This window comes from Erithacus rubecula (genome assembly GCF_903797595.1).
Source record: "Erithacus rubecula genome assembly, chromosome: 19".
NCBI classification, from domain to species: Eukaryota; Metazoa; Chordata; class Aves; order Passeriformes; family Muscicapidae; genus Erithacus; species Erithacus rubecula.
The window spans coordinates 2,075,732-2,099,755 of NC_136671.1; the positions used below are offsets into that span (position 1 = coordinate 2,075,732).

Genomic DNA, 24,024 nt, shown 5'->3' on the forward strand with positions numbered 1-24,024 from the left:
CCATTTTCATACAAGCAAAATGATGTCTGGCTCTGTTGAAGAAACCTTTTAAAATACACAAATACTCTTACATTACTGTTCATTGAGTATTTGGAAATTTTGTATGTTAGATGTACATCTTAGAGAGTGAAGATAACAAGAGAAAGGGGATGAATAAGAAAAAGGCAAGTGTAAGATTACCCTTTGCAACTGCCCTGTTTTTCAATGCAGAGCAAAATTAACTGTACTGGTAAAGTGAACAATAAAAGGAGAAAAACTTAGTCTAGCAGAAGAGAACTGTAAATTATTTTGGGTACTTTTACTGTTTTCAAGGAAAAACAGTGAAGAGAAAATGAGGAGTAAATTCTGGAAGTAACTTTCTGTAGAGAGTTGGAAGACTTTTGAGGCTCAGAGTTTTGTCTGATTCCCATTTCATTAACTCTTACTTGGCTCTGAAATGAGAGGGGCAGAGTTCTTCTCCATATCTTACCCATGATCTCAGTGTCACTCAGAATGTTTACATTTGATCCTTGCTTATAAACAACTTTTCTTAACAAGTCTTCTAAGCAAGTAGAATGAATTTATTTTTTCTTCATATTTATTTTACTGGCATGCACTAAGTTACAGCAATATCTTTGTTAAATCAGTGGGCAGTATATTGTATTTGTGGGCAGCATAAATTATTATCATCTTTAGCTCTGTTCTTGGGAGGTTTAATTTGATTCTTGCTAGAGTAATGTGTACACTCTTAGGAACTACAAGGGCTATAGAAAACCATCATTAGTAGACTTGAATTTTGAAATTTGAAGTATTTTTTTCCCCTCTCATCTACCTCCCTCTTCAGGTTGATCTAACATGGGAAGATGCTTTGTTCATGTTTGAGTATTTTAAGCCTAAAACTCTTCCAGAATTTGATAGTTACAAAACCAGTACTGTGTCTGCTGATTTGGCCAACCTCCTGAAGAAAACTGCCACAATTGTTCCTCGAACTGACAAGCCTATGCTGAGCCTGGAGACTGTATCTGCTTATATTGAAGGAACTTGCAGCAAGGTACCATTAATTGGGTTTTTTTTAAATTAAATTGAAGGGAGTAAAAATTGATGTTGCTATTTTTATGTTGACTTTGAGATTGTTAGTGGAATGACTTAGTCCATGATGTTTGGTTTCCTTGGGTACTTGCATTTAAATAATGTAAGAATAATCCCACCCAAGCTTTTAGTCTTTCAATGGTAAAATATGGTAAGCATGAGATATTCATTAGTGTTTGCAAGTGCTCTGTGAATCTGTGAAATGCTTTCAGTGTATTCATATTCAAAACCTTCATATTGTGTGATGAAAAAGCTACTTCCTGTATAAGGAAGAAGCAAATGTGCAGCTCATTTAATATGAACCTTTGGCTTTTTGATTTTCAGGCACCATCTCTCCCTGAGGGTGCAGACTATTCCCCACCAGTGGTGACTGAGCTCTATTATCTCCTGGCAGACTATCATTTCAAGAACAAAGAACAGTCCAAAGCCATTAAATTTTACATGCACGACATTTGTATTTGTCCAAACAGGTCAGTATTTTTGAATCCTGTTGCACATCCTTCATTCTTCTCACTTCTTTCAGTACTGAAAAGCAGGCAACTGGTTTCAGGAATGAACAAAAACATAAAACAACCAAAACGCCCACCTGCAATCCATTATCACAGGTCCATTGTATAATTAAGGACATTTCTAAAGCCATCCAACAGAGAAAACAAAACCCAAAATGTAGGATTAAATTTGTGATTGCTTTAAAATTAAAACTAAAAAATGAAAGGAGTGGGGAAGCTAAGTTGAAATAAAGAATAACTGTGAAGATTGAACCGTTTACACCTTTTGTTTTTTGTTTTGTTTTTTTTTTGCTTTGGCATGTTCATGCATGGTAAGGAGTAAAAAATGTAATCATTTGACAGTGTAGCTATAGCACAAATGGCATCCTTAATGGATTAATTGTTTAGGCTGACCTCTTCATAAAAGTGTCCATTTTGCTGCTAGAGAACTACACAGTGAATACAAGTCAAGTATTTAAGTGATATTTAAACAAAACCACCTTGTTTCTTGATAATTTACAACTCCCTGAAATGCTATCAAGATTGAGCTCTCTCATCTTAAAAATAAAGCATGTTCTGAACATCAGTCTTCTAAATTAAATTAAATAACCTTTAAATTTACTGATTAAATATAGAGTTTGCATATTAGGTGTTATCATTTTAATTCTCCTTGAAGTTGATAGATCAGGGTCAGGGACAAAAACCCTAATTTGATAGATTTGAGACAAGAAAATTGTTTCTAAATCCAGTCACGTACCAGAGACAAAAGGGAAGGTGAAGGCACAAAGCAATTTTAGATGTGAAATCTTCAGAGGAAATAGCTGTAGTTTGATATTATTGCATTTTGTAGTCTGGGACTTGTGACTAGCAAGTGGCTGAAACTTTTGTTTAAAGGCAGATAAAGAAATCACCAATACCACCCCCCTACCCATTTTTTTGTTGTTTTAGTGTTCTAAAACTTACATGCAAAAATAAATGAATGGAATGCATTTTTACTTTAATGTGTGGTATTTTTTGCTCAGATGATGCCTTATGTGATAGCATAGTATTTTTGCCCCATTCAAAATAGTTGGTACTTGTCTGTAGTTCCTGTTCCATTTCCCTCAGAAATCTAACTATTGAGGTCACTTGACCTAGAAATGGGTTTTCAATTGGAATCAAAAGAAATTGTAGGCAAAAATATGAGAACATTATGGTTGTTGCCTTGGTGTTAAAATCATAGAAAAATTGAAAAACCCCAAAGCAGCTGAACCCTGGTGTTCAAGTGAGGTTGTGACCTATGGAAAGCACCCTTCAGACTGTATTGTCAATAAATACAGGGCTGGGCCTTCAGTAGTCCTTCAGGCAGAAATTGCAGTTTTAGTTCATCAGAATTTTCCTACTTGAATGCACTTTTGGCTTCATGATTTTTATGCTCAGATTATTATTATTATTATTCACAGTTGAGTCCAACAGTATGAGGTGTCATGTCTGCTGGGCTACAGGGTGACAACATTTTTACAGGGCTGTGTGGTTAGTGAGAAAAAAAAAACCCACTGGAACTGATGTCTTTAGAAATTTAGGTATACTGGCTTTGCATGGCAAATAAACATGGATTTTTTAATATGTTTTCCATGTGTGACAATTACTGGGGGCAGTGCTTTGTTCTGAAACCACTTTAAGAAAATCAATATGATTTAGGCTGGACAGCTTGTGTTCTACTCTGAGGAGAGGAGAAAGTGCATAAATCTGTTTTGTGTGATGGAAGGAGGTAAAGGTTGTAGATAAGAGCAGACAAATCTTGTCTTTGCCTTTAGTGCAATGTTCAGGGGGGAGTTTGTTCATGGATTGTTGTCCTGCTTTGAAGAACAGGTGTCTGCCAATAAAGGTGGAAGCTTCTCTTTGAAATGGAGAATGTAAACCCCCTTCCTCCAATATATATTATAATTTTGAAATTAAGAGGCTCTCAGGCAAAGATATGGGAATTAGGAATAACAATACTAGGAAAATTAAAATAGAAATGCAGTATTACAAAGAACAATCCCAAACCCTGCCAGAGTCAGAATCCAAGCTGGCACCCGTCAGTCAGTCAGGGTGGTGGCACAGTCCCATTCCATGGTGGCTGCATCCTCCTGCAGTGGAGCAGTGCTCCTGGAGAAGGTGCAGTTTCCTCTGAAGCTCCAGGGATGATGTGGAAAGGTCCAATTTTCCTGTGGAATCCAGTGGAAAGGAGGTGTCTTGGTGTCCGAAATCTCAGTTTTTCTCTGGGTAGGAAAGGCTTGGCTCCTCCCCAGGCTGGAGCATCTCCCAGTGGGATGATGTAATTTTATCAGCCATGAACTGGGACTCACTGGCCATGAACAGGAGATATCTCCTGGAGGGAGGATGGGCTGTGGGAAGATAAAGATGATTGCCCAGCTGGTTTAAAGATGGCCCATTAGCAGAGAATATGTGCCAGGAGATCAGGGTCACTGCCACACCCAGTTTTAAACAATGTCCCCATTAACAGGTGATACCTCCTGGATGAAGGGTGGGTCATGGGAAAGATAAAGATGATTGCCCAGCTGGTTTAAAGATGGCCCATTAGCAGATAATATGTGCCAGGAGATCAGTGTCACTGCCCCACCTGGTTTAACAGATGGGGACAGAATACACATTTCTGGCCACATCAGCCCAGCACAGTTGTGTTGTTGCCTGCACAGGTTTGACTCCTGGGCTGGGATGGCTCTGGCTCGAGCCAGCCGCATTCAGGACAAGTTGAACTCCAATGAGCTAAAGAGTGATGGCCCCATCTGGAAACATTCCACCCCTGTGCTGAACTGCTTCAAACGAGCCCTGGAGATCGACAGCTCCAACCTCTCCTTGTGGATCGAGTACGGCACCATCTCCTACGCCCTGCACTCCTTCGCATCCCGACAGCTCAAGCAGTGGAAAATGGAGCTTCCTCCTGAAGTGGTGCAGCAGGTGGGATCTAACAGAGAGAGTAGAAAGTTTGAAATATTTAAAATCAGGTTTTCTAGCATAGTAAGTTTTTAAATTAAGTAATTTATATGTTATACTTCACATATGAGACTGTGTGGTTACTTAGTAATGTTGGAAATTCCAATAGTTGTGTAATCTGGTGGTGTTAAGCAGCGTTTGAAGTGAGTTCTTTCCTTTCTTTCTCCTGTGTGAAATCACTTTGAACCTAATCTTTGCATTATCTTTTGAAGGTGACAAAAAATTATTGTAACCTTCTGGAAAGGGGAGTTATATTTACCTTTCCTTTCTGTAAATGTCACGCCATGTTTCCAGGAAAAGGTGAAATGCATATATGTTGAAATAGTGAAGAGATCAGGAGTAACTGATATCTGTGTCCCCCTGTCCTCTCTTCTATCTAAAGAATCCTCCCCTTTTCTATGTTTTTGGGCCGTTTACTTTAACAAAAGATCCAAGTGAGAAGATTGGTAGAATTTCCATTGAAAACATCATTATGAATTTGTTATCCCTTTCTGCATAAGGGAGGTGATAAAGATTGTTAAGGAATACATTGCTAAACCAAAATGAGCAATTCTAAATATACTCTGATAGTGGTAAGTGTTGCTTGGGAAAATATTTTGTCTTTTTGGACCAGTGAACTCCATTTCTCATTTAGCTGTTGTGATTTCCAAATGTTACATAGTCTGCAGCTGGAAGCACAGTGAAAAAAAGGAACTGCTGCTCCTCTGCAGTGAAACTTTGAGTGTTTGAACTGCAGAGATCAGTGCTGTGAACACCCTTTGCTCTGGGAGAAGTATTTACAGGAGGTGGTGAGTCTCACATCTGAGCTGCCTCCAGCTCTGCATTAACACTGTGCTGCCCACAGGCACTTTCTTGCCTAAGAACAAAGATTATGTCAACCTGCAGATTAAAAGAGAACAAGTTATTTATTAAAGAGTTTGTTTGAAGTAACAGTTAACAATAGAGTTTTCTTCTGGAGGGTTAGTGCATCCAACAGCTCCAAAACTAACTCCTCAGAAAATGAAATCACTACATTTTATGTCTTTGCCCTGTCAGAGATTTGGTCTTCTGGTCTTGCAGCCTCTTGGTGATGAGGGATTTGTTGAAGAATTCCAGGGATATTACTGGAGTTACTTCCTATTATTAGATAACAGGAGCAATACAGAGTAGCCATCTGAAGTTGAGGATTAAATGAGAATGTTTATTTAGGACTACTTAAGTCTTCTTCTTCTTTTTTTTTTTTTTTTTTTTTTTTTCCAAGTGAATATATTAAAAGTGCATAATTTAGTAAGAAAAGCTCTATTATAATAAAAGATAGATTGAAACAATTTGATCTCACTTCCACAGATATGTCTCTTCAGGAATGTGTTTGTCATACATAAAAACCTTATTATTATCTTCTTACAAAATGTTTAGGAAAAGAAAGGTTATGTTTTAGTTCTTAGTTATAGCCACACAGCTTAAATTTATAAACTTTATTTTCAAAGAGATAAAATTAAATTAATGCATCTCTTGACCTAGTTTTTTTTTACATGAATTTATTGGCATTTAACTTTAATTTATGCTGTTGGTTTTTCTTGGTTTTTTTTGTTTTTTTTTTTATGGGATGGGGAGAATATTCATCTCAAATTTAGATACATTGCAAGCAAGATGAAATACTTTTCTTCACAAATGAGAGTAGTCCACAGTGGCTTTAGCAGACTTCAGTTGCAGAGCAAAGCAAATAATTTTTTTCTTTGAAGAATTAAGGTAATTACAGCTGCAAAAACTTATAGGATTTCTTTAGACCTGAATATTGGGTTGTTATTTTCCAGATTTATATATAGAAATAGAAATATTTCTTCTGTATTACTGTTTTGTTCTGGAGTTACTGGAGTGAATGAAAACCTATGCATAAACACATTTTGTGGGTTGTTGGGGTGTGTGATCACTCAGGGTGTGTGTGACCACTCAGGATGGTGTATTTTGATCACTCGGGATGGTGTATTTGATCACTCGGGGGGGTGTGTGTGATCACTCGGGGGGGTGTGTGTGATCACTCGGGATGGTGTGTGTGATCACTCGGGGTGTGTGTGATCACTCGGGATGGTGTGTGTGATCACTCGGGGTGTGTGTGATCACTCGGGGTGTGTGTGATCACTCGGGGTGTGTGTGATCACTCGGGGTGTGTGTGATCACTCGGGGTGTGTGTGATCACTCGGGATGTGTGTGATCACTCGGGATGGTGTATTTGATCACTCGGGGGGGTGTGTGTGATCACTCGGGGTGTGTGTGATCACTCGGGATGGTGTGTGTGATCACTCGGGATGGTGTGTGTGATCACTCGGGGTGTGTGTGATCACTCGGGATGGTGTGTGTGATCACTCGGGATGGTGTGTGTGATCACTCGGGATGGTGTGTGTGATCACTCGGGATGGTGTGTGTGATCACTCGGGGGTGTATGTGATCACTCTGGGAGTGGTATTTGACTCCACTTGGGATGTGTGTGATCACTGGGGATGTGTGTTGATTCAATTCGGGATGGTGTGTGATACACTCGGATGGTGTGTGCTGATCACTCGGGATGGCGTGTGTGATCCACCTCGGGGCGTGGTGATCATCGGGCTGTGTGTGTCAATCGGGGGCCTGTGTGTGATCACTCGGGCTGGTGTGGTGTGATCACTCGGGGAGTGTGTTGTATCACTCGGGATGGTGTGTGTGATCACTCGGGGGGGGTGTTGTGTGTATCACTCGGGCTGGTGTTGTGTGATCACTCGGGGGGGTGTGTGTGATCACTCGGGATGGTAGTGTGTGACTCACTCGGGGGTGTGTGCATCACTCGGGATGGGTGTGTTGATCACTCGGCGGGTGTGTGTGATCATCGGGATGGTGTGTGTGATCCCTCGGGATGGGTTGTGTGGATCACTCGGGATGTTGTGTTGTGATACACTAGGAGCTGGTGTGTGTGATCACTCGGGATGGTGTGTGTGATCACTCGGGATGGTGTGTGTGATCACTCGGATGGTGGATACTCGGGATGGTGTGTGATCACTCGGGATGGTGTGTGTGATCACTCGGGATGGTGTGTGTGATCACTCGGGATGGTGTGTGTGATCACTCGGGATGGGTTGTGAATCACTCCGGATGTGTGTGTGATCACTCGGGGTGTGTGTGATCACTCGGGATGGTGTATTTGATCTCTTGGGATGTGTGTGATCACTGGGGATGTGTGTGATCACTCGGGGTGTGTGTGATCACTCGGGATGGTGTGTGTGATCACTCGGGGTGTGTGTGATCACTCGGGATGGTGTATTTGATCACTCGGGGCGTGTGTGATCACTCGGGATGGTGTATTTGATCTCTTGGGATGTGTGTGATCACTCGGGGTGTGTGTGATCACTCGGGATGGTGTATTTGATCACTTGGGATGATGTATTTGATCACTTGGGATGTGTTTGATCGCTCTGTATCTCTGAGGTCGGACATGTGTCAAAGCTGTACAGTGTTGATGTGCTGTAGCCCAGGCAGCAGGGCCTGTTTGGAGTTTGCCATGAGCTGCAGTGAGCAGGTGTGCTGTGTTGTGTGCCCCTGGCTGTGCAGATGGAGGAGCGCAGGGACAGCATGCTGGAGACAGCCAAGCTGTGCTTCACGTCGGCAGCGCGCTGCGAGGGCGATGGTGACGAGGAGGAGTGGCTCATCCACTACATGCTGGGCAAGATTGCTGAGAAGCAGAAGCAGCCTCCTGTGGTGTACCTGCTGCACTACAAACAGGCAGGGCACTACCTGCACGAGGAGGCCGCTCGCTATCCCAAGAAGATCCACTACCACAACCCACCAGAGCTTGCCATGGAAGCATTGGAGGTAAAGTTCAATGTGTGGGCTCAAAGCCTTGTTCTCTACAGATTGTTGGCACGTGTAGGTGGTGTTCTGCATCAGGAGTGTTTGCAAGACACACTTGGAGAGCAAAATGGAGCCTGTTGTTCAGGCTGATTTCATTATATTTGAAAGGCAGTTTGGACAGATGGGTAGCAATTCCATTTCTGAAGTTTGCTGCACACAGTTTTATAAAAATCAAACACTGATAGCATTCACGAGCATTTCGTACCTATGGAAGCACAAGTTCCTGCATGAGGTGAGAGCTTTGCTTTCATTCTCTTGTCTGGTAAAAGCAGTGGCTCTAGAACATACCCAGTGCTGACTTGCTTGCAATGAGGCCAGTTCTGCTTTCTTTGTTGTGTTCCACAAGTTGGGTTATAAAATTTGTACAGCATTCACATTTTGGAATTCAAAACTTTCAAAAGCAGGGAAAGTTCAATTCAGGTAAGTTTAGGTGACAGGTAGCTGTCTTAGTGAACTCCTGTAGATTCTATAGAGAAAAGACTATTTGTAATAGATTAAAGAGCTACAAATTCTTTATTGACCAAATGGACTTTGGTGTTTTTTAGGTATATTTTCGACTTCATGCTTCTATTTTGAAACTTGTGGGGAAACCAGACTCTGGAGTAGATGCAGAGGTACTGGTTAGTTTCATGAAAGAAGCTTCTGAGGGACCCTTTGCCAGGGGTGAGGAGAAGAACACCCCAAAGGTTGCAGAAAAGTGAGTGCTATTTTCCAGCAGTATCCTATAAACCATTGCTAGTAAACTACTGAACAATACACTATTAAAATGAAGCTGAGTAAAATATAAACAAAGTGAATAAAATTATGCTAGTACCATGAATACTCTGAGATCTCAATAATTGGCATGGAGAAAATGGGAAGAAAACAGAACAATTCTGATCTTGTGGTTCATTTTAAAGCCACTGCTTTTATTTATTCATAAATTTGATTTTTAAAATCAACCGTTAAAAAATGCAAACGCAAATTACCTTCATTTATAGGATGAGAGGTTTTAGTCCTTACTGTTTGTATCATTAACAGCTACAAAATAGAGTTTACCATTGTCCAGTGACAAGGGAGCAAAATAACTTCTACTAAAAGTCCTTTGTTTAGAATTTGTTAGTGAGATGTCATTGCTCTATTGGAAGTGCTATAAGAACATGCAGTCTCCTTTCATTCGTTGTGTATAAAACATTTCCCCTTTCTTCTCACCCTCCCAGAGAAAAACCTTGCATGATAGATGAAGACTCTCACTCCTCAGCTGGAACAGTGCCAGGCCCTGGGACTTCCCTCCCCTCCTCCTCAGGTCCAGGTCTGACATCCCCACCTTACACAGCCACTCCAGTTGACCACGATTACGTCAAATGTAAAAAACCCCGTCAGCAGGCAACGCCGGACGGTACAGTCCCTGTTCTCAATTCTGCCAGCAGGGAGGTGCTCTGAGCATGGGGGGTTTGATCATGATCAAACTGCTCAGGAGGGTGAGGGGTCTGTGGTAACACGGGCAATATTGAAGCTCATTATCTTTCTATATATTCAGTGCCTTAAGTAGAATCAATGTACAAGCAGAGCTTTAAATATGAAACTCAAAGTTGTCACCTGCCACCGCTGGTGCCTGTCACTTAGTCAAAACAGTAATGTTGGTAGCAGGGGTATGAGCTCACTGAATTTTCAGTGATGTTTTTTTTTTTGTTCAGAGCTTGTTAGGAAAGGGATGGGTTCAGTCTTTAGAAGACTGGACCCTGTTTCGGCCTGTGTGAAATGACCAGGTGAAAATTTAAATTGCTTCAAACAAGACAAATTGGTAAAAAAACAGCACAAGCCATTGTTACAATTTTTTGAAGGAGGCAGGTGGCAACTATTTTGGATATATTGTGATTCAGCACGAAGTGATTTGCATGACAGTCCAGTAGATTCCATCTTTTAATTTTTCTTTATCATTTACAATGACTGGTTAGCAGCTCATCTTTGTAGAATATAAAGTGACAGAATAAATAATTGGCTTATAAATATAAGAAGAAGGGGGGTGGTGTCATAGTGTTAATGAAGATTTTGCAATTGCATATAAAGTAGAAATTAAGTTACAATATAAGTAACCTGAGTTTATTATTTGGCTAGGAATTTGATTCTGATTCTACTCTTCCAGCCATTTGTTTATCCATCTGGATCTATGAGTATCAGCACTCAAGGAGTAAAATATCTACAGTGTTTAGCTTGGTTTTGGTGAAATGTGCCAGGCCTCTCAGGAATGCTCTGCTTGATATAAATTTATTTCTGGAGGGTGGGCTGCTTCCTATTGTCATTTCCTAAAGAATGGAAATCTGTAAATAACTTTGTTGAAACAAATGTTTGTATGCCTGAAACTTTTATGGGGTGAATTTATTCCTTTTCCTCAACAATTCTTGGTGCAACTGCCAGAAGCTCTTTTATTTCTTTCATTATATTGAACAGAGAAGTGTTTGTTTTGTTATTGCTTGCATTTCACTTGGGAGTAATTCATTAGACTGTTTTGAGATCATTTGTAGTGTGGAGGTGTCAGTGGGTTATGTAGTGATCAGGCTCTTTTATTGCCTTTTTGATGTCTTTTGACACAACAGCACAGAAAGCAGCAAATATTTAAATATTTCTTAAGTAATATTCCCTGAGAGAAGCATTTCTGCCTAAGACTACATCTGCTTAGGTCCTGAAGAGTGTCTCAGTGCTCCCAGGAGAGCCATAAGCTAGATAAATATTGCAGTGTGTGGTTAGTTCCTCTCCAAGTGAGACGTTACGGGCTGTGGCAGCCGATGGCCCGGTGGGAGCGGAGGCGGCTGCTGAGCCAAGCCTGAAGGTGCAAGTGCAGGAACATCTGCCTCTGCCAGGGCTGCAGGAGCAGTTCTGGAGCTGCAAGCTGAGCCTAGCTGGGACTGAGCTTTGTGCTGTCAAAGCAATTCCAAATGTCAGCTGCTGGAAGAGGCAGAGTTTGGGTGATCTTCAGGAAGGCTGTGTGTAACCATGACAAGGAGAATTGCAGAGTACTGCATCATTCATAATGTTTTGTAAGTTGCTGGCACAACTAAACCCTGGATGCAGCATATTGAAGAACCCCAGGAAACTGAAATATTTGCCTTGAGGCTGTTACAGATGGAAGAGCTAACAGGCTGAGCTAACAGGCTCAGAAGTCTTCCACTTTTATATTATTACATATACTGTGCTCTTCTGCATACATTTGCATTTTACTTGTATTAAAATACATACTTTTGAAGTAAAATGCTCTTGACATCTTACACATAATCACATCACTGGAGAAAGCTGGTGCCAGCATTTTCATTGTACCATTCCTAAAAATAGCAAGAAAATACTCATCATTTGGCTACTCTTTAGATTATTTTTGAACCATTCTGACAGAAATGAAGCAGTCTATATTGTTGTTCAGGAACGAATGAGTTGACCTAAATTCAGCCTAGGTGTTTGTTCTTTCTGAGGCTTGACAATACTCTTGTTTACTCTTGTATTGATATTGTTGATCATACATGGCATAGGTGATGTAAGGGTATTGTGCAGCTTTACACTTCCTTCCATATAGTACCAGAAGCAAGATGCTATTGGGGATCATTACTGACCTTTGAGACTTTTTTTGATAATTTTTGTGTTCAGTGCTTTGAGAAAGCAAGACCTGTGAGGAAAGAGAAGGAATTGGGATTTTGTCTCAGGAATTTGTCTGCAGAGAAGACTCGGGGGAGACATGACAGCAGAGTAATCTAAATAGTGTTGAAAGCTGTACAAAGAGAGGCAAAACCCCAGGATGTCCATGTTCATAGAACACAGAAAAGATGATATTGCACTTAAATTGCATTTTCATTCTGAAAACAGTGTTAGACTAGTCTTAGGAAATACTGCTTTTGTATAGCCCTGCAATATTTTAGCACTGGAAGTAACTAAAAAATGGCAGTACAGCTGTCTGCCAGGCATGATGGAGATATAATCTATCCTGATGGAAAAAGGAATGGAGTAGATGAACATTTGCAGTTCCTTCTGAATTCTATTCTGTTAATTTTGTGGGGTTTGTGGGTTTGGGTTCTGGTGAGGTTGTTAGTTTTGTGCCTTCTAGAACAGCAAATTCTCATTGCAAGCTGGAGAGAATTGCTGTACAGCCAAACATCTTTTCTTGAAAATACAGGGGTTCTGATCTTCAAACATTTATCTATAGACAGGTAAAGCTGTGAGGGCAGACTTATTTTGAATACATTATATTTAAATGTGTAATTTATAGTGCTGTAGCTCTCTAGCACATTTTGCTGGTGGAAGATGATGACTGGGATATGCAGAAATCACTGTTAAAGTTGAGGGCATTAAAATTCAGATTCAGTGAATACTGTTGATACTAGTTTTAAGTCATGTATTTAATGGAAATGGGAGAAAGGAACCAGTAAATACAGCTTGTAAAGTAACTAAACTTCTTTTTCCTCGTGGCAGCTGCTAGCACATATCTCCTTCAAGGAGACAAAAGTTTTGCTGAGTGGCAGCTGTTATTTGCTGGCTGACTTGCTGCTGTCATCTATAAAATGGGCAGCTTCCTTTCTCTTTTCTTGTCCTTCCATTTGGCAACATCTTTTCTTTCCTTCTGTTAATCCTGTCTTTCCTGTCATCACCCCTGCTATTGCTATTTTATAACCCTCCAAAGTGAAAACTTGCATTTGAAGTCTGAAGCATAGGTTCAGACTCTTATTTTCTAAGAGCAAAATAGGAAACAGGAATACCCAGGAACTTGCCAGGCACTCAGGCTTTCATTATTTGTGTGTATTTACACAGATAATGGCCAGTGTTACATAGCAAAACAAATGTGCTCTGTCCTCCTCTGTGTAGGCTGGGTTTATGTGGTCATTGAAGACCAATTGCAGTAAAAGCAATAGAGTTAGTTCAGAAAGCAGGAAAAGTAGTAAAATAAAAAAGTCTGAATAAGTGTCTGTTTCCCAAAAAGTAGATTGTTTAGGAGGTCTTTTTTTGCTGTAATATGCCTTTGTTGTGTTGATACTCAGTTCCATATTCCTGTGGTGGTATGCAGATGATGTATCCATGGCTATTGCAGTGTTCAAGTGTTGTACTGTGTAAGTCTTCACCCATGTCATGTAGTATGTCATGTGTAGTTAGACTTAATTGTCCTTTTTTGTGTTTGTCTTTGCTTAATTGCTTTTGCAACCAATATTGCCCGTGCTGCCTCTAACCTTTACACAAATCTCTGTTCCCCAGGCATTCTCTTCCTGCTTTTACCTGTCACGGCTTGCTTTTAATAATTGGCAGAACCTGCATGATAAACTCACTGGGAGAGGCTCCTTGCTTCCTGCTGTGGGAGAAGTCTCACTTCGTAGTTTGTTGGTCTGTAATTCTGCAAATGTTCTCAAGATGCACAGTTTTTGTAAATGGGGGTTCTCAACATCCTGATGAGACAAAGGTGATCTCTGAGGAACTTCTTGCACCAGGTTGTCACTCATGCTGACCTAAATCAGCTGCTGGGATGGAGTGGATGTTTCTGTGCATAAAATGAACATCCACGTTGCATTTTGGAATGTTAAAATCTTGCCCTTAAAATTCTCTCTCTTCAGCAGTTAAAAATGAAATCTTGGAGGCTGCAGTGCATGTCCTGTTCTGGCACGTGGTGCTGGTTGCTCATGGGGACTGCACACTGGACTGCATGAATAATGAATACACCCAGTTTATTGCAGTGTGCTCCATTTTTACCTTTCCCCAATTGAACCTCTCTGTGATTAGTACAAGTGTCACACTGAGATGTAGTGTGAGATTATGTAAAAGCTTGTGTCCAGATAAATGGGACATTGGTGAGATGCTCTGGTGCTCTGCTCTTGAAGACAGAACAGCAATATAGGACTGTAAGTTATGGAAACACATTCTGTGTTCAGTGCAGCCAGACAAAACACAGACTCTCATCTTTGACTCATGTAAAAAGAGAACTCCATTTAAATTGCTGTCCTCAAATTAACCTACTCCCATGCAAATCTTTGCACTTCTTTTGTCTTTTAATAATGTGCAAGTGCCTTTTGATGCAGAGCTAAATGTTGTCTTCTGTTATGGGTGGAACGTGTTTGCAGAATGAGAATTCTGTGATACATCATGTTTCTGACTGCAGACCAGTAAAGAAAAATGCTCATATGTTCAAGTGAAGAGGGGAGAGGTGGTGCCAGGCAGGACAAAGAGAGTCTGTACCTTCACAGCCTGTGAACAACTCACCCTTATTGCATGAGAAGATTTTTTTTAAAAAAAGTTATATATAGTTATTCATAAGCTCTGAACTCTGCAGCAGGATTTTTCTTTTCTGCAAATTGAGTTAGCATATGTATAGAGCTCTATAGAAAAGCTTTCTGTGCCACTCATTTCTGATTTTTTGACTTGTAACTGATTGTTTATCATGATTCAGATACCTTCTTATAATAACTAGATGCACATTTTCCTTCAGCTGTTTAAGACACACAAAGATATCATTCAGAAATGAGTTGTAGCCTCTTGGCATTCTGAGCCTTTTACTTACTCCTGCATGCAGATGTTTCAGAGGTTTTCTCTATCTTCCTTTTAACTTCCTGCAAGTTTCAAAAGAGGATTACTAAGCTGCATAGTAAATAATAGTCCAAGGCAGAACACCTCATTCCCATTGGCACCATGGAACTGTGCTTCAGCTCCCCTGAGAGTAAATTCTGTGAGTCTATGCCATGGTGGGTACCTGGTCATGGTGCTTAGCAGTGAGAGCTGTGTCATTAGGGTTGTGTGAGCTGCTGCAGGTTCCTCCCACTGTGCCCCATCCCTCTCCTGTCCCTCTGCAGTGCTGAGTGGGCTCAGTTTGGTAACAAGGCTGTGGATGGTGCACAGGGCTCCTGTGGGAGGATGCTGGCACAGGGAAATGCCTGCTGCAGCACTGAGCCCTGTTTTCCTCTTGCATTTTAAAACTGAACAGTCATTTGTCTCTGCAGAGTTTAATGCAGCTTTGTCCTGGAGGCCTGCAGGTGCTGGGCCCAGATGCTGAGGGAGCAGTGACAGTGACAATGCTGATGGCTGTGCCTGCTATGCAGGAATAGTAGGGAACTGGGATTTTTGAAGTCAACCCAGTAAATCTATTTCATTCAGGATAAGATTAATGTTAAAATGCTCTTAAGCATGGAATTAAGGCAAACTGACTTCAGATATTTTTTCTAGCATCTGTGACAGATGTGTTTCAGTACTGATAGTGATTTCATCATCCATGTGACTGACAGGACCTCAGTGTGATTCAGTAAAGGTCTTGGCAGTACAGATGAATATACAAGTTATTTCTTCCTAATGACATCTTTCTGATAATAATTAGTATTTTTTTACTAATGTCTTGGAAAGCTAACAAGATTCTTCTTTTGATCTTTTCAAACCTCCTGTCCAAAGCTGCTCTTTTTCACTCATTGACAGAGTAGGGGATGTAATCTGACATAGATTTGAAATGAAATGTCACAAGCTGAGGACATTATGAGAAATGAGGTTAAAAAAATTTGCTTTCAAGTGCCATTTTCTGAAATTTTTAGAGATAAAAATGAAATATTTAACTTTACATCAAATAGAGATTTCAGCTGGTGAGGTTGTTTGAAATCTTCTTAAAACTTAGGAATGATGCAATGAAGTAATGAAACAAAATGTAATAATACCAAGGAGAAACATGTACTATCAGATCATATTTTTCATAGGAATATTGTTACAGTTACTTATGCACAATTTAGTAGAACTTTCTCCCTAGTCTCTTCATTTCCACTACAAATAATAATTTTGGGACATTAATACCCAACTATATTTTTATCTTAAGCTTTTGAAGTACTAGGAAGGGACCTCAAAAGAATATTTAGTCCTTGATTTACCAATCTCTTACAACAAGGGACCACTCCACTTTTTGGAAAAGCTTGCCTTATTGCAATTGCTGGGTGGGGAAATGAAGAAAACAGGTAAGCAAAATATAAAACCCAGTAATTTTTTTAACTCTTAAATTACACTGGGTTGCATTAAATTATCTCTAGTTATAGCAGGAATTATTTAAAAAGGCTGATGTCCTCCATGGATTTGTATCATTCAAAAGGGCAGGTGTTGAGAGCAGTTGGGAATTTGGAATTCATTCTTGTGCCTTATGCACTGCAGACTTTGGCACACAGGTGGGTAACACTAATGACTGCCTCAACTGCAGTCAGCTTTACCACAGAGAGGAAAAGCTTCAGAGCACAACAAATGTAAAATAATGTGCTTTGTATCCATCTAGCATACATATATATATTTATAAAAAAGAGCTGTATTTGGCAGTTAGGTTAGAAGAGAATAATACTTTCGTGTATACAAAATACACCTTTTTTTTCTTTTTTTTTTAGAAAACCAGAGCTAGGGTGTGAATTGGTGCAGTTGCCAAAAGTTCTGCATTGCATACTGCAGTATTTAGGTTTTGACAGAGCTTTTTATTATATTGAGGAACATCTGGGGTAACCTAACAAATGATGGCTATTTGTCTGACTCTCTTCAAAAGCCTCCAGTGATTCTGTAGGTTCACTGTGCTATTTTCTAGCTGTATGAGCAGTTAAGATAGAGATAAGGGGGAAAAAAAAGTCAATTTTTTTTTGCTGCAATTAAAACCTATTGCCTCTTGCACTGTACCTAATGAATATGAACAGCAATTATTATATTTTTATTTTGGTTAATCATATGTATTTGGAAATTCTCCCTCATCTTTTTTAAGATAAGTCCAATTCTCCTGGTAATTTTCATATGTCATCTCATTAATCTCTCATTTTTTATCCTCTCCTCTGAATTAATTTTCCTTATTTCAGTCTCTTTTTTAAAATGTGGGTCCCAAATACAGACACTGTAATTAAGTTTAATTTTCATTAGTGCTCAGTAGAACAGGAAGACTCTTAGATATTTTTTTTCTGTGAAGTTACTGATTGCACATTCAAGAGTGCTGCTTTGCTGAGGTGTGTTTAGACATTTTGGCCAGTTCTGGTTTGAGAATCACCAGTTCTTTACAGGCCTCTGTGGATGTGTGTGCTGGGACCCACCCACACATTTTCTACTCCTCATCCTGTTACCTTTTAGGTGCTTAGAGAAGAATTTATTTATTTATGCTCAAATAATTCTATAAAAAATGAAGGCTGGCTGATTCACAGCTTTGACCTTTCATCCTTTGTAAAGATAAGTGCTTTGTTTTACATTCCCTGGGACTTTACCCATCCTCTGTGATTTCTGAGAAATTAATACTAATAATTGGTGGCTGCTGCTAATTTCTGGAATACTCCAGGGTTTTCCATCTGGCTCACTTAGTTTGAAAGCATTTGCTGCATTCAAGGAATATCTAATATAATAGAAAGTTGTCTCAATAGTCATCTTCCTCTGGTTTCCAGTGATTAAGGAGCCTAATGTTAATATAATTATTTTTTTAATAGAGTTAATGTATTGAAAGAAAAGGAGAATAAACATGCCCACCTAGACCCACACTCATTTAAGCAGAAATTTCAAATTATAATAGCTAGCTAATTGTAAGGAGGTGTTTACATTTGTTCCCACAAGGAAAAGCTCATGCATACATTTGAAATTTAATGTGTTGAATCATTGTCTATCTTTGCATGATGAAAAATTATTGTAATTTCCCAGTGATCTGATCTCACCTAGGCATATTGGTCTGGCACTTCTTGATTTACATTCTAATGCTTCATCTGTCATAACCCACACATCAGAACTGACCTGCAGGCTTGTGGCAACATCTGGAAATTTGCCATTTTTCCCCCTAAATGAGTAATTCAGCCTCTTTGCCACAGACACAGAAACTTCTTTTTAAAAAATATCAAGGGAGCTACTGTAAATGGTTTTCCTGATGTCAGCTGGGAGTTCAATAGTATTGATTTGTACCACAGAAAGTTATTAAAGCTTTATAAATGAGTCATTTAAAGCTTGACTGACCTCTCTTCAGAATCCTTCTCTTCCCATTCTTTATAATTATATTCTTTCTGTGTAAAACTTGTCATCATTAACCAACTTATATAGCTTCCAATTAGGAAATAAATACTGTTCCCCCATTCTTTTTCAAGATACAGTTTTATTAAGATCTGCTCACTGAAAGGGAAGATTTTCTTTGTGTGGTAGTGAAAAGCCTGTGGAGTGCATCAAATTTGGTTTAAATTCATTGGAATCCTAATAAGCAGAACCTGATCTGCAAGCTGAAGGTTTGCAGAGGGATTTATCTTGATAAAATAAATTCATAGGAGGCCCTTAGCTCTCTTCTGAACAAGTGCAATTCAGATGGAACAGAAGAAATTTAATTAAATTATCTGCTCATCTCAAAGCAAGGGTTTTTGCTTTGTTAATTTTCTTTCTTGATCTTATCAATAAAACTGATGAATCAGAATGCAGTGGAGCTACCTAGACAATGGATGTAACCCCCTCCTGGCTATGCCATTTCTGTATAGAATTATAGAATGGTTTGGATTGGAATGGAATTTTAAAAATCATCTAGTCCCACACCCCTGCAATGAGCAGAGACACTTTTATCTACACCACAGAATCAAGTATCAGTATTTTAAGAAGAATTTGGAAATAATTCTTGTGGACTCCAGATTTAAAGAGAATTACCTGTATTGGAATTTGATGTTGAACACTGAATAATGTTGACACAATGGAAAAATGCCAGTTTCCCATCTCAGTGGGAATGTGCAGGCCTCTTTCTGTCAGAGACACTAAGCTGTGTTCTTTAGTCATGCAGGTTTGCCTCTGATAACCCTTGATGTAAAGAACTTGGGTTATATCTGGCAGGTTTCAGACATGAGTGGGAGGTTTTCACTTGCCTGTTCTGAGGTGTGTGTGTTTTATCCCCTGTTCCTGTGCAGACTAACAGCTTAGTTGTGACTCTACTGTAGTCAGCAGCCACTGCTTCATTCTGTCAAGGTAAAGTCACTTCTGTTCTTCTGTCTGCTGCCTTGAAGTCCAGTTTCCCTGTCTGTGTTAGGCCTAGTTCTTTGATGTGTTGTTTATCTGCCATACCAAATCACCTTTCAGAACATTTGTTGGATAGCATCTTACACCTGCAGGATAGTTGGCATCAGAGATCACTCCTGGAAGTCTTTGCCCTCTAATTCTACTGATTTTTCTTTCCCTTGTGAGTATTTTTTACCAGTATTGTTCTTCATGGCTTTCTGTTGTCAATTGAACTTTGCTTGTGTCAGGTTCAAAATTGCACTGGGTGCTTTTCAAGGCAAATGGTACATTAAGCCTGGGAAATGTTACAGGGCCATACTAGCTGAAATATTGTGTCCCCAGTCTAGCTGCTTTTGAAAGTTGAGCTTTATTGCCTTTGAATCAAATTCCAGGATTATATTCTAGGAAGAAGTGTGGTGAGAATGAAATACCTTTTCTTGGTGGTGGTTAGGGATCCTCTATGGCAGTTGTAAGAGTTTGCAGAGTGGCCACAGTTTTGTGTTGCTGTTACCAAGAGACAGGTAACAGCTTGAAGGGTATGAAGTGGTGCATTCCTTCTTTATCTCTTTTGCAGAGAGGAGTCAGGATAGCACTGGAGCAGTGCTGTCTGACTCCAGTTCCACACAGGACATGTTCAATGAGCCTGCCAGTTCTCAAGACAGCCTGAAGAAGACTTACACAGAGAAGAGAATTTCTACTACCTGTGCTGATACACTGATGCTCAGCAAGGAAACCCTGGGATCAGCAGAGGAAAAGGGTATGCCTGATTTAATAGATAATCTCAGCTCCAGTAGTCTCATTGAAATGTTTCTCCTGGCTTGCAGATGCACTGAAATATGCTGCACTGTGACTAAGAATTCTAACTAGGTATCACTGCTGCCTGTATTTGTGTAGCTTAAATTTGGAACTGTGCCTCACTTATGTGGCCTGCTATCCATCTGCTAAATCTTACAAAGAAAAAATAAAGAGAAACTGCTGTCTGTGGGTACCCTTTGGCTGACTTGCCTTCTTCTAGGTTATTACTTGCTTTTTCTTCAGTGTTTCATATTTTTAAATAATTTAAAGAGCAGTTATTTGAATATAGACTCAAACAAAACTTTTTTACTTTTCCCAGGAATAGATGCCCTTTTTGTTCTGTCCCAGTAGCAGCTTAATATTCATTACAGAGAAAAGCAGAAGTAGTAGGATTTAGATGCTTTATTCTGTTGTGTACTTAATTCCAGTGGAGAATTAGAATTTCTCCCTACCAGATTTTTCCACATATAATAGTACTTGGTGTTCTGTATTCCACTGGAAAAATGGGTTTCAAAATCCATTAGCTGGAATTTCTCTTTGTCTGATGTTTGTACAGTTGGATGTGGCAGTAGATAAAGAGGCTGGACTTCAACAGGGAAAGACAAACAAAACCAATGTGTAAATTTTGTCCACCTTTCCAGGCTGTGGCTGTTTGTGGGATGTTAAATCTTCTTTGCCAGTTCACACTTTCTCAGTTTCAGAGATCCAGAGATCAAGTCCTGAGTCACTTCCCTGATCTCACTAGGAGCAGGTGCCAAGCAGTTATCTCTTAGTTTGCAGACTTGGATTACCTTGGTTTCTTGTTTTTAAAAATATTTTACTTCAGTCTTGCCTAAGCTAGGAGATCCCGTGGCAGTGCTTGCATTAACTTGCTGAAATAGATGCCAGTTCCTAGTTTTCTGAAATACTACTTCCACAATCACTAAATCCAGTAGTCTTTTGGCTACTAGACTAAAAGTATGGGGGTTTTTTCAGGCTTGCTGCAAGTTGTGTTATTGTCATCATTTGTCTGTCAGAAAAACCATCAAATGCATTCTTAAATTAGTGTTATTTATTAGATGTTGTTTCCCATAAAGCTACCTGTACAGTAAAATTATAATAGATACAGACATCAGGCAAGCTCATTTTGAAAAATGTGAGTTCTGTAAAACAGGTTTGACTCGAAAGTTCAGCTTTATCAGAGGAAAAAGTTAGAGAAAAAAAAAGTTACAGAGCAGCTTTATATTTGAGGATGAATTACATTTTAGTGTATCTTTACACTGTCTGCTGGGAGATAGGATGCAATGTAAGAGGTTCTTTATCCTAGCACAGACAAAGACATGGTAAACTTCCATGACTCAAAATCAAAGTTAAAGAACAATCTGCATGTAGCATGTGTGTTTCTAGCAATAATGGTTAGCTAGCAGGAAATGTGGGAGCTGCCACTGTAACAAGATGCTTTCTGAAGTAAGGTTTGATATCCTTCAACAAAAGATGGGTCAATTGAATTATAAGTTACCAAGTTAATCACAAAAATATTTACATGGAACTGTGGGTCTTACATTATGCAGAAGTCCAGGTGAGCTGCTGCTGATCATTCTGTCTGAGCCCATTTTGTGTTCTGGGATTGTGTTCTTCTAAGCAGGCTATTAAGAATAATACATTTTACTTGGGAGGGTGGCTTTAATTTTCTGTTCTTTCTCCTTTTCTTTGCAATAAAATGTTACTGAATTTACTCTTTTATTTTGGCTTTTTCCCTCCTCCTCCTCAATCTTCCCAGTGTATGTAAAGCCCTGCATTGTGTAAGGTATGCTGAATTCATGCTATTGTTCAGGATAAAACCCAAATGAAGACTATGGAGAATTCACTGTGTGGCTCTGTCAGTGAGTTGCAGATTACTCATTCATGGAACATCACGAATAGCCATACATTTTTGTCAATATTCCTGTCTATGCTTTAATGAAGAAAAGGATTACCTTTTATCATATTGAATTTTTGTCATTTTCTGTGTGTCATTTGCCATTTGGAAATGGCAATTTCACTGTCACTTTTCCTGTTCCAACTGCAGGGAAGTCAGAAGAGCTGCTGGAGAGCTCAGAACCTTACGATCCTGCTGAGCCAACTGGCCAAAAACTGCTGGTGGATGCACAGAGTGCTTCTGGCAATGCCCTCAAAGCTGCCATGCCCCCAGGCTCCCAGTGGGACTGCAAGAAGAGGGCTGAGCCTTGTGGGGAGGAAGGCTCTGAGTTTCCCCACGGGCTCCCCGCAGACCTGGAGGAGCAGCGCAAGTTCCTGACGGAGCAGTGCATCTCCTCCTTCTGCCTGTGCCTCAGCCGCTTCCCCCAGCACTACAAGAGCCTCTACAGGCTGGCCTACCTCTACACCTACAGCAACACCCACAGGGTGAGTCTGAGCCCAGCAGGGCACACACAGGGTGAGTCTGAGCCCAGCAGGGCACACACAGGGTGAGCTCTGAGCCCAGCAGGGCACACACAGGGTGAGCTCTGAGCCCAGCAGGGCACACACAGGGTGAGTCTGAGCCCAGCAGAGCACACACAGGGTGAGCTCTGAGCCCAGCAGGGCACACAGGGTGAGCTCTGAGCCTGCAGCACACACAGGGTGAGTCTGAGCCCAGCAGGGCACACACCGGGTGAGCTCTGAGCCCAGCAGGGCACACACAGGGTGAGTCTGAGCCCAGCAGGGCACACAGGGTGAGTCTGAGCCCTGCAGGGCACACACAGGGTGAGTCTGAGCCCTGCAGGGCACACACAGGGTGATCTCTGAGCCCTGCAGGGCACACACAGGGTGAGCTCTGAGCCCTGCAGGGCACACACAGGGTGAGTCTGAGCCTGCAGCACACACAGGGTGAGTCTGAGCCCTGCAGGGCACACAGGGTGAGTCTGAGCCCAGCAGGGCACACACAGGGTGAGCTCTGAGCCCTGCAGGGCACACAGGGTGAGTCTGAGCCCAGCAGGGCACACACAGGGTGAGCTCTGAGCCCTGCAGGGCACACAGGGTGAGTCTGAGCCCAGCAGGGCACACACAGGGTGAGCTCTGAGCCCAGCAGGGCACACACAGGGTGAGCTCTGAGCCCAGCAGGACCCACAGGGTGAGTCTGAGCCCTGCAGGGCACACACAGGGTGAGCTCTGAGCCCTGCAGGGCACACACAGGGTGAGCTCTGAGCCCTGCAGGGCACACACAGGGTGAGCTCTGAGCCCTGCAGGGCACACACAGGGTGAGCTCTGAGCCCAGCAGGGCACACAGGGTGAGTCTGAGCCCAGCAGGACCCACAGGGTGAGTCTGAGCCCAGCAGGGCACACACAGGGTGAGCTCTGAGCCCAGCAGGGCACACACAGGGTGAGTCTGAGCCCAGCAGGGCCCACAGGGTGAGTCTGAGCCCAGCAGGGCACACACAGGGTGAGCTCTGAGCCCAGCAGGGCACACACAGGGTGAGTCTGAGCCCAGCAGGGCACACACAGGGTGAGCTCTGAGCCCAGCAGGGCACACACAGGGTGAGTCTGAGCCCAGCAGGGCCCACAGGGTGAGTCTGAGCCCAGCAGGGCACACACAGGGTGAGCTCTGAGCCCAGCAGGGCACACACAGGGTGAGTCTGAGCCCAGCAGGGCACACACAGGGTGATCTCTGAGCCCAGCAAACCAGGTCTGCTGCCCCTGTGTTCAATACAGCTTGGAATGAAACTACAGCTCCTAGATTGTCTGACTGTCATGTGTGAGGTCAGTTAAGGAGAAAATTTCTTTTTTTATTACTGAACTAACTAATTTTCTGTCATTCAGCAGAGAGTTACATTTTAGTTATGTCACGTAAATTAAGATGTTCTCATAAATGACAGCAATTATTTATTTTACTGACTAAGTGGACTGAAAAGTGACTTGGAAGCAGAAATTAATCAGTTTTGTGTAAACA

The 24,024-nt window shown here is 41.2% G+C and overlaps 1 protein-coding gene across 1 annotated transcript in view; it reads left to right on the top strand.

The window, feature by feature from the left end:
- CABIN1 (calcineurin binding protein 1) overlaps positions 1–24,024 on the top strand; it is a 106,609-nt gene that overhangs the window by 20,116 nt on the left and 62,469 nt on the right. The window contains exons 22-29 of the mRNA XM_079322756.1: positions 824–1,030; positions 1,393–1,538; positions 4,238–4,499; positions 8,094–8,354; positions 8,939–9,090; positions 9,593–9,771; positions 19,900–20,082; positions 22,168–22,502. Of these exons, the coding sequence (XP_079178882.1) occupies positions 824–1,030; positions 1,393–1,538; positions 4,238–4,499; positions 8,094–8,354; positions 8,939–9,090; positions 9,593–9,771; positions 19,900–20,082; positions 22,168–22,502 (1,725 nt within the window). The remainder of the gene's footprint in view (positions 1–823; positions 1,031–1,392; positions 1,539–4,237; positions 4,500–8,093; positions 8,355–8,938; positions 9,091–9,592; positions 9,772–19,899; positions 20,083–22,167; positions 22,503–24,024) is intronic.